The following is a 20,379-nucleotide window of genomic DNA, read 5'->3' as shown; positions in this document are numbered from 1 at the left end:
GGCCGGTTTTAAGCCAACTAGACAGATTTGTTCAAATTGGGCTCCGCACCAAGAAAGGGCCCCATGCACATACTCGACTTGTAATGAAACGTTAAAACTTTCAATTAAGCTTTAAATTTTTTGTATATTATTGTGGCTAATGATGGAACCTCAAGCCCTCAACGCTTTTTGACTGGGGCTGGCGTACAAAACGAAACATAAAACATCGATCTTTAGCTTTGTAGAGGGCCCCACTGACAATTCTCTAATTGGGCTCCGCATTTCCAAGCGCCGGCCCTGCATATATTGTCAAAATTATATCAGTTTCCTCATATTGTTGGTGGTTTATATATGGATAGCATTCTACTGTTCTTTACCCACAACAGACACTGAAAACACCCACACCTCTTCTTCAAACCAACTAGATCAACATAGATACTAACTTTTTAAATGTAACATTGACCCTGGGAAAATCCTAATAACCCAGCGAGCCAGCAGAAACGTTAACGCGCCAGGCAAAAATGCCCAACGTAATTTTTTACTCTATCTACAAATATTCAAAATATCTGAAGAACATTACTAAAAATCTGCTCGAAGCAGTACAGCAAGGAAACAAATTCAAGACCAGTTTATGTTTTTAGATATATTTGAACCTGTTAAAAGTATTTTACTGCAGCTTGTCTGTAGTACATCAAATAAAAGGCCTTGCAATATTTAACGACTTAGGCGGCGAGCTAATAGAATCGTTAATCCGTTGGGCAAAATATTTAACGTCATTTTATCCATCTATATGTCCTGAGTTCAAATTCCGCCGGCTTCTACTTTTCTTTTTATTCTTTAAGGGTCGATATAATAAGTGCCTAAAATTTGAAACTAATATTCAATGATCTTTAGGCAGCGAACCAGCAGAAACGTTAACGCGCCAGGCAAAATGTTCAGCGGCATTTCGTCCGTCCTTACGTTCTGAGTTCAAACTCCGATGGGGTCTCCTTACCCTTTCGTCCTTTCGGGGTCGGTAAAATAAGTGCCAGTTCAGCACTGAGATCGATGTAATCAACTTACCCTTTCCCCGAAATTGCTGGCCTTGTGCCAAAATTTGAATCAATATTTAATGACCTTTACTCTGAAGTCAAATCAGACTGAGATCAACTTTGCATGGTACCCTTCCGGAGAAGATTTAATCTACTGCCTTTCGAAGAAATATATATATCCCATTTGGTTCTTTTAAACACTGTGTGAACAAAATAAAAAGTAGGGTTTGGACACCGCTCTAATGGCCTGAGGCAATTATACTTTTAAAAAAGTATTTTATTAACAGAATCGTTAGAGTGACGGACCAAATGCTTTGTGGTTTTTAGTTGCGTATCTTGACGTCTGAGATCAAATGCTACGAGGTCGACTCGACCTTTTGTTCTTCTGAGGCCTATAAAATAAGTATCAGTTGTATATCGAGACAATCTATTGATTATCCCCCCCGCTTTAACATGTTAGAAATCAATATTATTATTTATTCTCATTTATGACAGAGTATGTAGAATAGCGGCCAAAATGCCATACGATATTTAGCAACGCCTTTCTGTGTTCTGATTCAAATTCCGCTCGAGTCAACTTCACGTTTCATGCTTATGGATTCGATAAAATATGTATCATTCAAGTACCAAAGTTTATAAAATCAGCTATAACTCTTCCCTCTAAATCTGAGGTTTTGTACCTATACTAGAGACAACTATCCGTTTATGAACTACAGCAACTTCGCAGAAATGTTGGAGCGCTAATAATATGTATTCAAGCATTTGTTTTCGTCCTTCTGCATACTGTGCTTAAATCCCGTCACTGTTGTCTTTCCCGAATCTGTAAAATAATTAAATAATTACTAGCAATATCGTGGAAACAATGCAAATCACTGAGCTGGGAGTTGATGGAATCGTTAGAGCATTAGATAAAATATTTTGTGGCGTTCTTTCCGGTTCTTTGTTAGCTGTGTTCAAATCTCACGGAAGTCAACTTTTCCTTCATTCTTTCAGAGTCGATAAATAAAGTATTAGTCCAACGCTGTGGTCAGACCTGGAAAGGGGATGGACCCTACTAATTTTGAATGTCACAGGAACATGGCTCAGTGAAGGAGCCTCCTTTTACAAACTAACATAGAAATATCGTTTTTCGTCAAAACCAGGGTTTCTCAAACATTTTTTTTTTATTTTTGAGACCCCTTTGATTACTATTTTATTCTGGTGGACGCTCATAGCCATTCGATGTTTAAAAATTAATCGAAACTCTTTCAAAATTCATAATTTGTTTTTCACATTCACTTGCGTAGTTTGATCTGTGTAACATGTTAGAGAAAGAAACCTCACTGTTCCTTGTAATAAATAATAATACATACATCTAAAGCAACATTTTTTTCAGGGGCCCTTAAGATACTATTGTGGATTCCCAATTTACTACTTTGTTGTGTGCACCCCAAAAAATATATGGACGCTCAGAGATCATATGGATCCCGGTTGAGAGCCACTGGTGATTAAGTCCCTCATTATTAAGTTCAAAAATATTTTCAGGGAGTTGGCAAATCTGGTCCACAAAAACAGAATTGTCAATAATATTCAGTTGATTATACCCGCTCGATTCAGTTGATTATGCCCGCTCCCTTTTAGAGATTGATAATGTTCCTTGTCTGAACAAATCATTTTTTTCTTTTTATTATTATTGTTGTTATCAGATCAGAAATTATTTTGTTTGACATCAAACCTTTTAATATTGTGTCTATGTCAGGTCACACAACTCAAGTTCAAAAAACAGGAAACGTAAAAAAAATTCAAATTCATTCATTCAGTACTCTCTATTGGACCAACAAGCGTTCCTGTTATGGTTCAGGTGAGATGTTCATTTGTTTTTGCACCTTAGCATTTTATTTTACTTTCTTTATTGACTGTGAGAAACGCTTGATGTGCTAAAGATCTATTATGTCACCAATAAAGAGAGGTTTGGGTATGAAAAGATAACTATTTTTGTGTTACATAAAACAGTCCTAACAGTAAGTACCAATATTCCATAACAGAATAAGGCGGCGAGCTGGCAGAAACGTTAGCACGCCGGGTGAAATGCATAGCCGTATTTCGTCTGCCGTTACGTTCTGAGTTCAAATTCCGCCGAGGTCGACTTTGCCTTTCATCCTTTCGGGGTCGATAAATTAAGTACAAGTTGCGTACTGGGTTGATCTAATCGACTGGCCCCCTCCCCCCAAATTTCGGACCTTGTGCCTAGAGTAGAAAAGAATCGTTAGTACACTGGGCAAAATGCTTAGCAGCATTTTGTCCGTCTTTATGTTCTTAGTCCAAATGCCACCGGGGTCGACTTTACCTTTCATTCTTTCGGGGTCGATAAAATAAGTACCAGTTAAGCCCTGGGCTCAATGTAATGGGCTCACCCGAAATTGCTAAACTTGTGCCAAAATTTGAAACCTATATTTTATAACAGACTTATTTCACTCAGAGATTTATTATTGTGTTCAATAAAATTGTTTGATGGCTAATACCAGAATGAAAAATGAATACCACAATACATGTGATAGCCTCGCGTATGTTTAAAAGAGTTTTGTTTTATCGCACAAAGGCAAGTAAAAACAAACAAACAAAAAAAAAAGCATATTTTCATGCAGTGTACTAAAGTAAAAAAGAAGCCCGGAAGCGACGAGAATGTCATCCTAGAATTTTATAAAAAGAACTTAAAGAATTCCCTCATTATGCCATGCTCACAAGCATTTACATGTTTAGCACTTTCTAGTGATGTGTTAAGCATTTCAGAAGTAACAGCTGAGGTACAATGTACTATTCCTACCATTGAGACAGCAACTCGGTGGCTTGAAAGTCAGCACATGTTAAACAACGCAGTTACATGTGATTAATGAGCTGTAGAGAAAGAAGCGACAAGATGCGGTGGCGTTGTTCTTGTGAATTCACTTAGAGAATACAAGCAAATTCCCTTTTTGAGAAGGGTCATTTGACTACCAATGATAATTCAAGTAAAGTACACGTCGGTAAAAGACTATGTCACCACTTCCGGTTTCTATCGCAATTTACTTCAATTTTTTTAAGACAATTCACTTTCACTTTTTACGACAGTAAACTGCGTCTTATTAACCAATTATTAATGTAGCAGTCATCATCATCATCATCATCATCATCATCAATGATGTTAGTTGGGCGTGTGTTCAAGTCGTGGATAAAACGTGTGTTCAAGTCGTGAATAAAACAGGTTTACACGGGAATGATTTCCAACAAATTTTCAGACTCATGGAAGCTGAATTCTACACTGCAAACTAAACCCCCGTCACCTTATTGATTTCCCTGTAGTGTCACAGCCCAAAGCAGCGAATTGTTCCTACTGCTGTATTTATCGTCAATGATTTGGACAGCGTGGTTTGTGAGTTTAGTATCTGTGCACAGCGCTGATGACAGGATACAAACTTCCGATCTCTCGGCTTATTCTTCGCTACCCTATCCACTCAGCTATTCAGTCTGCCGTAAAACAACCATACGTCTTCATAATTATGTAGCACATCAAAGAGCTTGTGAATTAATTTCCCACAAGGATATATATTTGTCCTTGTCTTAATAAAATGTTGCATATTTTCGATAAGCTAGTTAGTTTAAATGCTAAATATTGAAAGATTTTCATCTCCACGTGTCTTAGTGTGCGCGCCTAAGCCCTAACAACGCAGTCTTTAAGCTTCGCTTTGAACTAATCTGGCTGTAAGCTCATCAGTTGTAACGCTTTCCTAAGTTCATCTCCTAAGTTTTAAACTAACTTCTATTCTAGTTTTCTCTATCACTATAACCTTACTAAACCTTACTGGTATTACTTTAATTGCATTTTTCAGGGCAAACAAGCATTTGTTGTCGATGATTGCCTCTTTCAACGCCCGTTTAAATCATTTACCTGGCCTTTGTAAGTACGGCGCATCTAGAGTAGCGCGTTTAGCTTCCAGTGACCGGTTCTTTCCTACGAAGCCTATCTAGGGATCGACTGTACCGTGCATTAATTTTAAATTGAGGACAATCTATGCTATTCCCATCTGCTGGCCAACAAAATATTCTGCCTATATGCAATCTGGATGTCTTGTTGCAGTTTGCCATGTCCACATTGGCAGATCCTCGAAATTTAGTCGATACTTTTTAGACAGGTGGAAAAGTCTGAACAAATATGTGAGACTTTTGCACTGCCCTCTTCCATCAGTTAACCCCACACTGTCTAAGCGTTCATCCAATATATATTTCCAATCTCCTTCTAGCACTTAGAAGTCGGTCGTTTCCAGGAAACATTCAAGATACTTATCGAAATCTAGTCACCCGGTCTCTGTTGGAGTATAGCCTGAATATATTACAAGTCTGGAGGTATGGCCTTCGCTGCTAAAGTATCATCAACTTAACTCCTGGGCTCAAGAAGATGGTATGTGTCATAAGACCCAGGCCATTCCGAAACAAAACAACTACTCCACCTCCAAATACTGGTTGATTTGAAGGATCGTGATTCGGAAATTCTGGTCTCGCTGATGACCACTACATCTATATCTAGTGACCTGATGTTGTTGAGAAGGTAGCCCTGCTTCCATGGCAACTCAAGGCCATCATACACATTTATACTACCTATTCTAAGCAAGGTCATGTGAAGCAGAATGGGGAAAGTGAGAAAGACCCACTAATCTTCCTTTGGAGAGACAGATGTTCAGTTCTTCATATAGTCTTTTGTTAATATTTCCTCTCAAGTTTCCTACTCTGTTGTGATATATATATATTTTTAAATGTATATGCGTTGTGATATTTTGATGATTTTTATGTGTGTTGGTATGCTATTTGTTGTAGTTAGTGAGTTTGTGTAATACTTATATGCTGATGTATGATTCATTAGTTTTGTTATTGTTTGTGTGTGGTTAATAATTTTTTGCCTGTGTTGCTAGATGTTCTGATTGTTAAGATAATTGTGAATTTGATTGTGCTTGTGCTCGTAATGTTGGTGATGTTTGTGATAGTAGTGATAGGAATGATGGTATTCAGAGTACTGGTATAGGTGCTATAGGGGTGGGAGTGGTGCATCGTTGCTCAAAAGTATCTCCCCTGTTTGATCGCATCTCCTAGTTTTTTCCGTGGGCATGTTGTTATCCCCTTTCCTTTTCTTTCGTTTAGTCATTTTTTCCCATTTGAGGTCCTCTCCGTCACAGTCACCACACAGCATGTCTGAGTGGTCCGAGACGAGGGTGTTTTGGGGTGTGTGGTTTTGTTATGTTGTTGATTTATCTATTGTTGTTTCGGGAATTCTGTTGTCTGTAGTGCGGTGGCCCTTGAAGATGGTATTTCTTCTGTTCTTCATGTTACTATTGCTTCCACTGGTGCTGCTGTTGTTGCTGTAGATGATACTTCTAGTCTTATAGTTTGTGTTGTAATCACTATTGCTGCGGTTGAATGCTGTTGTATTTGTTGTTGCAGTTTGTGTTGATGCTGTGATGTTGGCGGTAGTGTAGGCCAGCAGTCATTTTCTGTTGTTGTTAGAGGTAGAAACCTTGAGGTGATTAGTGTTTCCACAGCTGCAGCATTGAGACCTTCTGCCCTTCTCTATCAGGTCGGAGATCCTGTCTAGTGTCTCGGTTTCCCCCTGAATTAAGCATCTCATGAGGGCTCAAAGCATCTCATTGTTTGAGCATAAGAAGAAGAAATTTATGAACCTATCAAAGTTAATGTTAGACAGAGACTCCTGGCGTAGCAAAGTAGGTTCTGTGTTTTCTTTTGTGTGCTTCTGCCTGTAATATCAAAGTGTTTGGCACTACTTTCTTGGAGAAAGAAGAGAGTATACAATAATAATTGCATGGTAATTTATTTTCAATATTAAATTATTTTTCTTGCATTGCGATTCAGGTGAGAACTGTTTTTGCTTCTGTATTTGTACTCGTTTTATATGCAAAAGAATGGATTCCATATTTTATCTGAGATAATCGTTTTCTTTGGTTGGTTTCTAATGCGTTTTGCTATGTTGCTATGACGTTATTTATAGTTGCCCACGTTCCTTTTGTTAATTGGTTGTTTGTGTCAGGTTTTCATTTGTTTCTTTATGTGTAATTCGATTGTTTTGAAGGGGTTTTATTTAGCTAGTCAGCTTTCACAGTTTTCTGATACCCTGTTTTTCTCGTTGCGATTCAATTATTTCATACCCTATTTATCTAGAGTCTCTTTTTTTTTTTTGCGGTAGCTATGTTTTAGCAGTTTTTAGTCATGGTTCGGTATTTTCTTATTCTGTTTTTGTTGAAATGCTATTCCGTGTATTTTTGAAATTACTTTCTCATACATACATACATACATACATACATACATACATACATACATACATACATACATACATACATATAAGCGTTGTAGAATCGTGTGGTCAGATAAAAACCAGCCGTAAACGGAAAAAAATGAAGAACTTGTTTTCAAAATGATGAAAGTTATTCTTGTTGATGATAAAACATAAATCTGGCCGTTAACCAAACGAGAAACAATAAGATAGATTAACCAATTGTTACAATGAAGGGCCAATGAAGAAGGAAAAATTACTCAGCTGGGAGCACACAAATTTGACGTTTACATAGCTAAAATATAGATCAAGAGATCATTAGTTTCTGACTGGCTAATGTTTTTTTTTATTTGCTTAAATATTATACATAAGGAATAAAGCACTGAAATTAAACTTGTCATCTGCAAGAATTCGCTTTCTACCCTCACTTTCAAACACACATACTCACACTCACGCATATGTACACACACATTTATATGTATGCAAGTATGTATGCGTTTGTGTGTGTATGTGTGTAAATACTTTTTGTGCAGTAGCTCAAAATGATACAGCTACAGGGGACAATTTACACCTACTGTCTATCCTAATTACTTAAAACACGTTTCTGATGAAATGCATGTTCGTGAGTCCATTATACATTTCTCCGATACACGTACCAATAATAATTTTTTTGTCACTTGAGCCGATGACCTACCACGTACTTTATAATTATTTCGCTCCAACTCAACGTCATTCACCAGACCTCAACACCCTTCACATATCTTGGCAGAAGTGTTCTGTTCCATACATTAGAACTCGCCTCTTCTTGCAACATACAAACGTATGTTATTTTACGATTTACATAAAATCTATGATTTAAAATCTTGATTGAATGTAACATTTTTGGGTGTTTGCGTTTCTATTGTCAATATCATTATCTTCTGTTAAGGGCGGTGAGCTGGCAGAATCGTTTACCCGCCGGAAAAAATACTTAACGGCTATTTCACCCGTCTTCATGTTCTGAGTTCAAATTCAGCCGAGGTCGACTTTGCATTTCAACCGTTTAACGTCCGTCTTCCATGCATAAAATAAATACCAGTTGAACACTGGAGTCGATATAATCGACTTACCCTACCCACGAAATTGTTGACCTTATGCCAAAATTTGAAATCAATATCATATCTTTTGTTAAGGGCGGCGAGCAGGCAGGGCCGTTAGTACGTCGGGCAAAATGCTTAGTGGCATTTCGTCCGTCTTCACCTTCTGAGTACAAATTCCGCCGAGGTCGACTTTGCATTTCAACCTATCGGGGTCGATAAAATAAATGCCAGTTGAACACTGGAGTCGACGTAACTGACTAACCCCTTCCCCGAAATTGCTGGCCTTATGCCAAAAATGAAATCAATATCATACGAGGGTAGGCTGAAAGGTTTATAGGCTGACTATGAAAGAGTGATGCTAGAGCTGTGGAGTTTTACATGGATTAATTTCAGTTGTTCTAATTAATAACTGCACTGTTTCTTTCCAGGTAAACGGTGAAGAGTCATTTGAGAAAGATTTAGTTAATATTTCCAGCAAGAAGAGCGACTACCTTGAGCCTTCATTGGCTCGAGACTGGAAAGACTTTATGCACTAAATTGATTCGTAGAAAGGAATACCGAGTAACTCTCAGAAAGAGAGATGATTTAAAAGCGATGATCAGTGAACCTCAGATCAGGAAAGAATTAAGTTTGTGCTGGTCGCCGTCGATACGGCAAGTCTTCTCAGGTGCCTTCGATACCACAGGTATTCTCTGGTGCCGTTGATACCTCGGGATCCCACACTGCTGATTTCCCCGAAAATTCAGGATAACTGTGGCCTGTCTGAGAAATGAAGCCCGCGAGGTGGGGGTGGCTGTTGCAGCTAGAGTCTCTGGCCATTCTCCGTGGCAACGCTTTTACAATCATGTCCGCGAGGCGCGGCTGAACACGCTATTTGTTCTGGGGTGTACTGCCCGTTACTGCCCCGCATCTTCTTCTGCTGCTTAACTCTCTGCTCGCGCCACTTTTTGTTCTTTCCCTTTGATTCCTTGGTGAAATAGTTATAGGCTTTTTTTCGATAATTTGATATTTTATACTTTTAATGTTTTTTCTTTTTTTTCTCTATGTAAAAATATGTTGTTAATAAAATGTGATTCGTAGTTTAAAAAATAGTACTGAATAAAAAAAAATCTAAATAAGAAAAGGGGCGGGTATTTTGTCTATTCAATGTGGTAGCTGTGTCTTCTGAACTAGTTGAGACAAAGGATCTTAAGATCCGAGACAAAAATAAATGATAGCTTGGTTAAAGTTATGCTGTCTACGAACACATAAGGACGGAAACGGAATTTGCTTAGTGGATGCAAACTCAGGTCCAATCCAAAATGTTCAAAGCATTTTTTGCTGCCCCCAACCACCTCAAGAAAATTGTAGGAATGCAAGCGCACCCTCTGCTCCCGAGTCTATGTGCGAAGAACATAATAGTGTTCCTTAAACAAATTCCCTGAACAATCCTAATAGTGATACCATCCTTGAAGTAATATTGATATTTGCAGAGCAATCATTCTCGAGAATAAAATTTAACTTTAAAATGAAATTCAGTAGATTTTCTCTACATTGAAGTCTGACAACAAAATGGCACAGTGATTAGATAGTTTAAGCCACGAAGCTCGCATCCAAAATATAGCATGTCATTTTATACTTGTTCCTTTGATTATATTTTGTAAATGTTATTGATTCTATTAATATGAAATTCGAGATGAGCTAATTAATTGATTTTACAGCGAGCAGTATTTTGAATGCAGCCAGCGTTACCCGTATGATACCCACCAGGAACTGCAAGAGAGAAAGAAACCAGAATGGCAGGAATTAGAAAGCCGTCGAAAAGCTTTCTATTATCTGCGGGCCCAGAATGCATCACGTGATGAGTATAAACATTCTTACACAGACACACCCACAGAAACTCAAATGAATACACATAATGGTAAAATAACAATGTAACTCGCTTTCAAGTACTTCTTGTTCAGTTATTCTATTATCAAAAGAATCGCGATAAATAAGTATGTTGAATAATTGCTTGTCTTATGCATTAATATTTATATTAGCAGACGTAAATAGGAGCTGTGGATAGACTGAATAGGAAATGTGTATGACAGTCATACTCTGTTCTAGAATATATAGTAAATTCTTTATATTTAGGTTTCTTTTCATTAAGTTGTCGAATAACTTTGTGTGTGTGTGTGTGTGTTGTGAGGGGGGAGAGCAGTTGTATATTTAAATATAGTAGGAAACAAGATAACGTATAATTCTAGATATTAAGCAAAATATCAAATAATTAATATCTAATGGACTTTTTTTCAGTTTTAGAGTGTGTTGCTTATCAGTCTATCAAAATATATAACTCTTTACGTATTTAATTAACTCTGTTGTATATGAAAAGTTTACAACTTGTTTATATCACCGAGCAATATATCTATGAAGCAATTATGTCAAATAATTGCAACGTTCATTGTACTGACATACATGTATACATATGTGAAGCTCTAACATTGTGTGTATGTGTGTGTGTATGTATGTATGTATGTATGTATGTATGTATGTATGTATGTATGTATGTATGTATGTATGTATGTATGCATGTATGAACGTTTGTATGTATGTATGTATGTATGTATGTATGTATGTATGTATGTATGTATGTGTGTATGTATGAACGTTTGTACGTATGTATTATGTATGTATGTATGTATATATGTATGTATGTATCATGTATGTATGTATGTATGTATTATGTATGTATGTATCATGTATGTATGTATGAACGTTTGTATGTGTAATTTTGTGTGTATGTTTGTATATAATCATTTTCTCTCCCCACCTTTTTTGGTGTGTAATTATCGCCCTCTTTTCACTGTAAAACAAAGTGCTAAATTTCTGTATTTTACAATTATAATCCTCTTCCTGCTTCTTATTGAGAGCTTTGCTATTTCGAGTCTTGTCTTCCATCTCTGTCTCTCTCTTTTTTTCTCCCTCGCTTTCCCTCTATCTATAGCTATCTATTTCTCTCGCGTTCTTAGCAGAAGACATGATTAAAGCAGAACTGCTGATGTTGATGCTACTATGTGTAACAATTATGAAATGTTTTTAACAAATTTAAGCGGTAAATCAGATTTTGAGGATCAAAATTTGTGTGCTTTAAATGTCGTACATGGGGAAATATTTATTGCCAACAAAGAAGCAGTCTATTCTGCTGTTTTTGACAGGGTTCGACAACAAGAAGACAGAACTTACTTCTATGGTGGAATTGGAATGACATTCATTATCCGTTTTATACTCATCAGAACCCGTCAGCATAAAGGCATAGCTATTACATTTGTTTCTTCAGGCGTCATTGCTCACATTCCTACTGGGGAGGGAGACATACACTGCATTCTTACTTCAAACTTCTCTTGAATTTGGGCATATCCATAACACCTGCTTGCAACATCCAAGGATTCGGGACCCGGACAATATCTTAAGAGAATCCAAATAATTGTCTGAGATTAATATACAATGTTCACAAGATAGCTCCAGAGGTCCCGGACAAGACATTGTAAGACTTTCGTGGCAATAGAGCTCAAATCCTTTTGGGTCAAGGTATAAAGTACAGTTTTCCTTCTCAAGTTATAAGGACCGGTTTCCCGGTTTCCATGGCATAAATATTCCACACTTGGACGGGACGCCAGTCTGTCGCAGGATTACTCACTTTTGCCAGCTGAGTGGACAGGAGCAATATAAAATGAAATGTTTTGCTCAAGAACACAACGCGTCACGCGGTCCAGGGTTCGAAACCACAATCTTACGGTCATGTGTCCAACACCTTAACCACTAAGCCACGCGCCTCCACATTAGAAGCAAAGTTGACGACGGCAGGACGCGAAACCAAATTGTAAAGATCCAGAACGCATACCAGAGAAGATTATTTGTCTCGTGCACTAACGGTTCTGCCACCTCGCCACCATAATCTTTTTGGAGACTATCAGGTCATTTTCTGTAGTAATGGCACCACAAATCCTGCTCCTAAAACGACGAATTATATCAAAAGCTTTTGTCAAATTGAAGTATAATTAACTAACACGCAAGTAGCTGTGAAAAAACAAACAAACAAAAAAAATGTGTCTGCAGCATCAAAGGCCATGTGTTGTAGGTACTTCCAGGAAATAGTAACGCCTATAAATCAATAAGATGCTGTTGTGGGTGAGAAAGAAATAGTTTACTATCCAACAGAATTTCAAAATTAATTGGTCTATGCTGTATAGATTTTAGGTGAAAAAACAGAAAAAAGAACCCACACGTGCAGCTGCATAATTTATATCAGTCGCGACTGTGCCATGAAATTTATGCTAGTGACATCGACACCACTATTCTCTTTGGGTGCGCTAATGGGAACGATGTAATTATACCCAGAATTCCACTTTATAAACAGTGCAGTGATTATTTAGTTACTCATCAAATAAACAATTAAAGCTGATAGGATAGGACATTATTACTTTTAACAACGACAGTAATCTGTCGGCTGAAACATTTGACAGTTGGAAAATATCAATATTAAAAAGCAAGTCGTAATTGAGTTAAAAAACATAAATCACCTTTATAACTGAAAATGGGTATAATAAATACAGCGAAGTAAAAAAAAGTTCATTTTGGAAGTCATGAGGTTAAGAAAAATATGCTGTAAAGGATAGAATTAGAAGTAAGAAAACGGCGAATAAGTATCACGAAAAACAAGTGAATAATATTTACAATAGACGCCGGAATGGCTGTGTGGTAAGAAGCTTGCTTCCTAACCACATGGTTCCAGGTTCAGTCCCACTGCGTGGCACCTTGGGCAGGTGTCTTCTACTATAGCCTCAGGCCGACCAAAGCCTTGTGAGTGGATTTGGTAAACAGAAACTGAAAGAAGCCCGTCGTATATACGTATATGTGTGTATTTGTGTGTCTGTATTTGTCCCACACCATCGCTTGACAACCTATGTTGGTGTATTTACGTCTCCGTAACTTAGCAGTTCGGCAAGAGACCGATAGAATAAGTACAAGGCTTACAAAGAATAAGCCCCGCGGTCGATTTGTTCGACTAAAGGCGGTGCTCCAGCATGGCCGCAGTCGAATGACTGAAACAAGTAAAAGACTAAAAGAATAAAATTAAAATATATATAAATAAGCTAAGTATAATAAAGAGAGGGAAACCATAGCCGGCAGGAAAAAAGAGAAAAAAAAAGGGAGAAAAAAAGGAAAAAGAAAAAGAAAAGGCAATTGCCGTTAAGTTGAAAGATGCTGTTAGTTACAATTTATATCAAACATGGGTAGACAACAAGTACAATGCATAGGAAAAGAGAATTGATTAGAAAGCATGCAACAGAAACCCAAAAGTATTAATAGTGAAAGGTGTAAAGGAGGCAAAAACAAAGACATTGGTACACAGATGCCGAAAAGATGCTGATCAAAATAAAATAGACGAATTTCAATTTCGAAACATGTTTAACGGTGTTAGTTGTATTGAGGGATAAAGCTGGTTTGAGTTCCAATATACGTGTGCGCGTAGATATAGGCAGGAACAGAATACCAGGGGGATAAAATGCGACGATTTATTTGACCCGTTAAAGAGCATTAACTTCGCAAAGCTGTTGAGATACATCTTGAAATAACGGTCAGAATATATACACAATGGTTTCATATGCAGATGGTACATAATGATGATGTATGTGATGTAAAATAGGAAAATAAATACGTGGCATAACTTCAGCTGGAGGACAGGAATATACGTACGTGTCAAAGGCTACCGAGGCTACCTGCGAAATAAACTTGCTCTCTGGCTATCGCGCAATAGGAAATAGCGGGAAATGCTTCTTTATATAACTGAAGGTAGGCTCTCAGCTGACAGACATAAATTTCCCGCACTCAGCCGATAGAATGGATAGCCTGGGTAAAGTTAGGACTCGACCATCACGTGACCAGATCATGTGACCACTTGTAGAAAACAACGTATGAGCCGATATGCGCCTATTTTAAAGTAAACGGGCAAACTGTGAACATATACTTGCTACATATGCAAGGACATGGAAAAAAATTTTTGGAGATATGTAAAAACAAATCAGTCCTATTAATTTTATATCAACGGTCAAACAACTTCATCCATCAAATTCCTATTATTTTGAGAAGTAATTTCTCCCTGTCCAATCAACTTTAGATATTTATTTGATGAGACTTCGTAAAATTCACTGTATCGTTTATTGACATTTGTCAATTTTAGCTGGTATGAAGCGTGTCTTTGGCGCTTGTATTATTACAAGTTCTTGGTTCCATGAGTTGTATAGAAAGAAATACAAGAAAACGAATTTTCAGTTAACTGCGACACTTTATTCATCCGCTAAATAAAATAATACAGCGAACCAGGAGGATACATCATGAAGATAACTGTCTGTAAAAAAATCAGATATAGTTAGCTTCTCAATTCAGTCGAAATTTGGTTATAAGTGTTTGGCAAACAAGAACAAAATGATATGACATAGCTTCCTTGAAAGCAACTCATCTCTCTCTGAAAATTCCTACCTCACTGGCGAAAACAGGAAAAATTCTCTTATTTATTGATGGTTAGAGTCTCAAAACGGTATTTGATTTTGTCGCGCTGGTTGGTCTATCGCACAACGCGACTGGATACAAAACTGTATCCCGCGTAAAAATAGGCCAATCCAAGAAACGGACTCGGTCAAGTATTACACCACCACATGACCGGTTTATGCGACCAATCGTTAGGAACATACAGGATGAACCGTTTTCCGACGATTTAAGCGTAAACGATGCAATTTATGACAACAGTCTCGCTACACAATCATTATATTTGCTTAAAAACTCCCTGCTGTCTGATGATCGATTACATGAAACTCTGAGTAACAGTTTGTGAAGTTGTTCCAGCTTTAATGCTTGCTTACATTATGGCTGCCCCCTCGTTATCGAGTATGGCCATTGCACGAAGCTTAACTGTTACTGGTGCTGTAATCGAATGTGACTTTTTAGCCCAGCTAAAGATCTACAATGTCTTGTACAAAATTAGTAATAGCCGGCTGTAGTTGTAACTGGGCTTCATGTCGTTTAAGTCCTCCTGCCGAATTACACTCTCATCCACATGCCCGACAGATATGATTAGTATGGTGTGTTACACCACCACCAAGTGGCCAGGTTGTCACTCATCTGTCTCATTTTATGACTACGAAGATGACTCATGAGTCCAGCTTTACTGAGGCAGGGTCTTGCATAGACATTGCATGTCAGAATCAAAGGAAGACCCTTCCCTTCTGGAAGTGTAACAGCGATGCCCTTCCTGACATCCCTCCTTACTTTCCTCATGTGCAACTCGAGATTTCTCAAAAGTGGCTGTCCCCTCATGCACAATCCCTCTCCACCTGTTACGATCAATAGCTATGCCTTCCCATGTGTCATGAGAGATGCAAGCATCTCTTAAGGAAGCCTTCAGCAAGTCCTTATACCTCTTTTTGGTTTATGTGGAGGTCGTTCTCCTTTAGCTAACTCTCCATAAAAGAATTGTTTTGGCATCCTTGAATCCTTCATTCTGACCAGATGACCACTCCATCTGAGCCTTCGCTTTAACACAAGAGCTTCTATACTTGCTTACATACATACTTGCTTACATACATACATACATACACATACATACATACATACATACCTACATACATGCATACATGCATGCATGCATACATGCATACATGCATACATACATACATACATACATACATACATACATACATACATACATACATGCATGCATACATACATATATGGTATAATATGTGCATGTCTAGACATGCAACTATATGCATGAGAATACATACTAAAAACAAAATATACAAATCTGCACATGCACTGATTCCAAATACTGCACACATACACACATACATGCACATATACACACATACATGCACATATACTCTGTTGATGTTGTTGAAATTCTAATGGAAGAGCCTTGGATCTAGGTTAGAAACCGGCTCTTTCTCTATTGGCAAGAAATCTTGAAATAATACTGAATGATCTCTCTCTCTCTCTCTCTCTCTCTCTCTCTCTCACACACACACACACATACACACACACACACAGAAAGGAGAAAGCTGGTTCGAAGATTACAGATCCAGTCCATCACTGGAACTGTAAAAATCTGTAAAACTTTGCAGAAGTTTATCATTTAAGTATATGTAAACATGTCTAGATATGCAATGATATGCATAAGACATACATAAAACAAAACATATAAATCTGCACGTATACATACATGCATGCGTACATACATACATACATACATACATACATACATACATACATACATACGTACATGCATACATACATACATACATACATACATACATACATACATACATACATACATACATACATACATACATGGAAAAATGCCCTGTTGTTGATGTTAACATTCCAATGAAGGATCCTTAGATCTAGATTAAAAACCGACACTTTCTCTATTGGTAAGGAATCTTGAAATAAAACTGAATAATGACATACGTACGAGGGGGTGCTGAAAAGTTCCTGGCTTTAGGTAAAAGAAAATACACAAAGATCAATTATGATTTTATTCAATGCATTCCTCTCTCAGATTCACACTCTTACTGCAGCGATCCTTCGGTTTTTCTAAGTGCTGTAAAATAACTCGGAAGTTTAGGCCTCCAGCCGGACCTTTCCCAAGAACTTTTCAACGCCCCTTCGTACACACACACACACACATACATATATACATACAAAGAAAATATTCCCGGGAGGTAGTCTTTATGCTAAAAATGTTAACAATGCTAAAAAACAACTAAGAATTAATGACAACACTTTCAGCTGATAGAGGCTTGGAATTTGGTGAAAAGAAATGATCATATTTGGTGATAGAACGACGAAAGGCAATTGTAACATAATTAGTAAGATATATATTTAACGTCCAAAAGCTGTGAACTTCAGTTTGCTCTAGGTGTTCTTTAGCAACTTGATTGATCACAGATAGTATAATGTCAGCTGGTTTTCTATCATTTTGTTTCACAAATGTTCGCGGTTCCTTGATTTAAAAAAAGTTACTCAAAGCATTTTTTAATGTTTGCAGTCTTTACTGAATTTTATTTGTTCATACGTGGTTATCGTATGTCCATATACTGGAAGCAGTCCTATCTTTGTGAATATAATCGTCTTTGTTTGATCGTGACTCATGTTCCTTTGCAGTTGAATCCAGGGTAGAATCAATTGGGCTTTTGTTATTACTGTTTACTGTGCTTTTTTGTGCTGGTTTTGCCAGCACAGCAGCATATTTATTCTCAACGAACGTAAGTTGCAGGCGTCGGCTGCGCTCTACATTTGAATTTGATTGGATTGCCTATGTTCAGTCCACTGAAGGACAGATGCCTCAGTGTGTTCTCTCCATCAACCACAGTCTGATGTGCAGGCTATGAACTTGAGCTTGAGATCATACTGGCTTGATGAGCCCACTCTGCTTCACTGACTCGTCATGGCCAGGCAAAGGAATGCAGTTTTTATATTCTTACCAAAGAGTAGTTAAGTCGATTACATCGACTACAGTGCTCAAATAGTGCTTATTTTATCGACCCCGAGAGAATGAAAGGCAAAGTCGGTCTTGACGAAATTTGAACACAGAACCCGCCTCCTCTTCCTCCGATTTATTTCTCTTTTTTTCTCTCCCTTATTTGCTTTTTCTCTTTCCTTTTCTCATCCTTACCCATCTACTACCTCTCTTCTCTCTGCTCCTTCTTCTCCTCCCTTCCTTTCGCTTTTTCATCTCTATAAATTACGTCCTTTCCTCTTCTGGTAGGCAGTTTCTGTTGACAGAGCAATATAATGGGTGAATTCGACTGTACTATTTATATTTTGGAATGTCTTAACTGGAGAAGGTGTTATGTAAGAGATGAATCTGTATTGTGTATTGTGAATGGAGTGAGTTGTCTTGCCTGTCTATGACTTTCAAGTGTTTTAATAATACCCAGTGCTATGAGGGGTTTATCCCAGAGCGCTGCGCGGCAGCGAACCTGGCGAACAAGCAAAACACATGCTCTGAGTATGTGAGGTCGATAATGTTTACAACAGTTACGCTGCTTCTATTTCATAATTGAATTTAATCCTACAGATGCTTCGTCGTGGCATACCAGCAAATGGTTCTTACACTTCTTGTATAAAGTCATAGTCTGGTGATTCAGTTCGTTCTTTGTCCGATTCAGGTACGTGATGTTAATAAACCACAAACTTGACGAAATATCGGTATCCATCATTCATGGATAGGTCTGGAGGCGAGTTGTTTCGCCTGTCTATGGCTTTCAGATGTTTTAACACCCAATGCCATGAGGGACTCGTCTCCAGAGCGCTGTATGGCAGCAAACTGGCGAACAAGCAAAGCACATACATTGGGTATGTGCGGTCGATATATATATATATATATATATATATATATATATATATATATATATATATATATATATATATATATATATAATATATATATATATAATTATTAAACTGGGCAGCAAACATTAAGACAAGGCTAACATCTCAAGTTATATACAATATTATTATAGGAAGAAATTCAAAATCTTACAGCTGTTTCTGGGATATCCCAGAATTTTTTCATCTAAAAATTAATAATGTGGCATCTGGTGTAATAATTCATTGAGCTTTCAAGCTTCGATAAAATTTGAAATTTCTCTCTAAGTTTTATATTAAGTACGCTCTTCTCTGTTTTATCATTAGCACTTACGTGTTGGCATGTACATGCACACACAGACACACGCACGCATGCTCACGCGCGCGCGCACACACACACTGTGTATGTAGTCTTTTTTGTAGGCATCACTGTTTAGTGTATCCATTCATTCTTGTGGTCTACATTATCGATTCACAAATAATTAAATAACAATAATAATAAATCCTGAAATATCTGTATTTGTTAAAATATCCCTGATCTGTTATTTAAATTTTCAACTAATTTGTTAAGGTTTATACGTATTATATAGGCAGTAGATTTTAACTCCATAAATATTTGATTTGTATCTTTCAATTCCATAGTTGGTTGCATACTTTCTTTTTTCTATGTTTCAATGAAGAAATAGTGTTTACATATACTCTTAATGATACCAACATAACTGCTGCACTCAGTTTTTATTTTGCGTAGTGACTCTGCTTCATTGATAACTGCTCATGTATTACGTGGCTGGTTTAGGGGGCATGAATTTTTGTGCCTGAAAATGCAATTTATTTCTGTTAGCTTTGTTGAGTTAGTTGCAGTTAAGTTTATCATTTTAGCAATACAACTATAACTAGGTTTTACATTATTGCTATTAAACAATTGCTTACGTTGTTAGTTAACAGGTTGTTTAGGCTAAAATATTTTATACTGTTATACTGTTTAGTATTTAACGAGAAAGGTGGGGTTAAAGCCAGTGAATGTTACATCTTATCCTGTTGGTAACATCGGATAGTTGTATATTTAATCTTATCTTTGTACACTCTATCTTCTAGTTTGTTCTAACGTTTTTAAATATGTCGAAAATTTCTTTATTAAACGACAGGTTAAAGATTCTTCTGTTAATTTTTCTTAGGTTTTGAAAACTATAGCTGATTGGTTGAATCTGTAATGTATCTTAACTTTTGTTCGGATAACTATATGGCTTATACTTGTCCATGATAAAGTTGAATATGATATCAAAGGAATTAACGGTGGCGTTACTTTGAAGCCGAAATCATTGAAGGTTCTGATTAATTCTTTTCTATGTTTGTCTGTGTGGCCAACTCGTCGCTTTTGTAGAGGCCCATGTCCTTAGTCATGAATTTATTTTTCAGAATGTTTAGGCTATACAAATCGGAAAGATCACATATCTCTGTGCTGTTGGACGGTCTCATGTTGATATCGAGTGAACCAGTAAGGTTTACTTACTTAATCCTGTCGAGGTGTTGTTGAAAAGTTGTTTTTATGGCTTGCATAATGATATCTGTGTCATTGTCATCCATGTTATGTTATTATATGAATTGATAA

At 37.2% G+C, this 20,379-nt stretch overlaps 1 protein-coding gene across 3 annotated transcripts in view; it reads left to right on the top strand.

Moving 5' to 3' along the window:
• LOC118762575 overlaps positions 1-20,379 on the top strand; it is a 29,005-nt gene that overhangs the window by 7,877 nt on the left and 749 nt on the right. The window contains exons 2-3 of one of the 3 annotated variants that reach the window (XM_036501337.1): positions 2,749-2,850; positions 10,082-10,281. In XM_036501337.1, the coding sequence (XP_036357230.1) occupies positions 2,749-2,850; positions 10,082-10,281 (302 nt within the window). Of the gene's footprint in view, positions 1-2,748; positions 2,851-10,081; positions 10,295-20,379 lie in introns of all 3 variants that reach the window. The other 2 variants (XM_036501339.1, XM_036501338.1) reach the window with 2 other exon arrangements.

Source organism: Octopus sinensis, linkage group LG3 (assembly GCF_006345805.1).
Source record: "Octopus sinensis linkage group LG3, ASM634580v1, whole genome shotgun sequence".
NCBI classification, from domain to species: domain Eukaryota; kingdom Metazoa; phylum Mollusca; class Cephalopoda; order Octopoda; family Octopodidae; genus Octopus; species Octopus sinensis.
The sequence above is the reverse complement of the archived record's forward strand: the minus strand, read 5'-3'. Positions and strand labels throughout refer to the sequence as shown.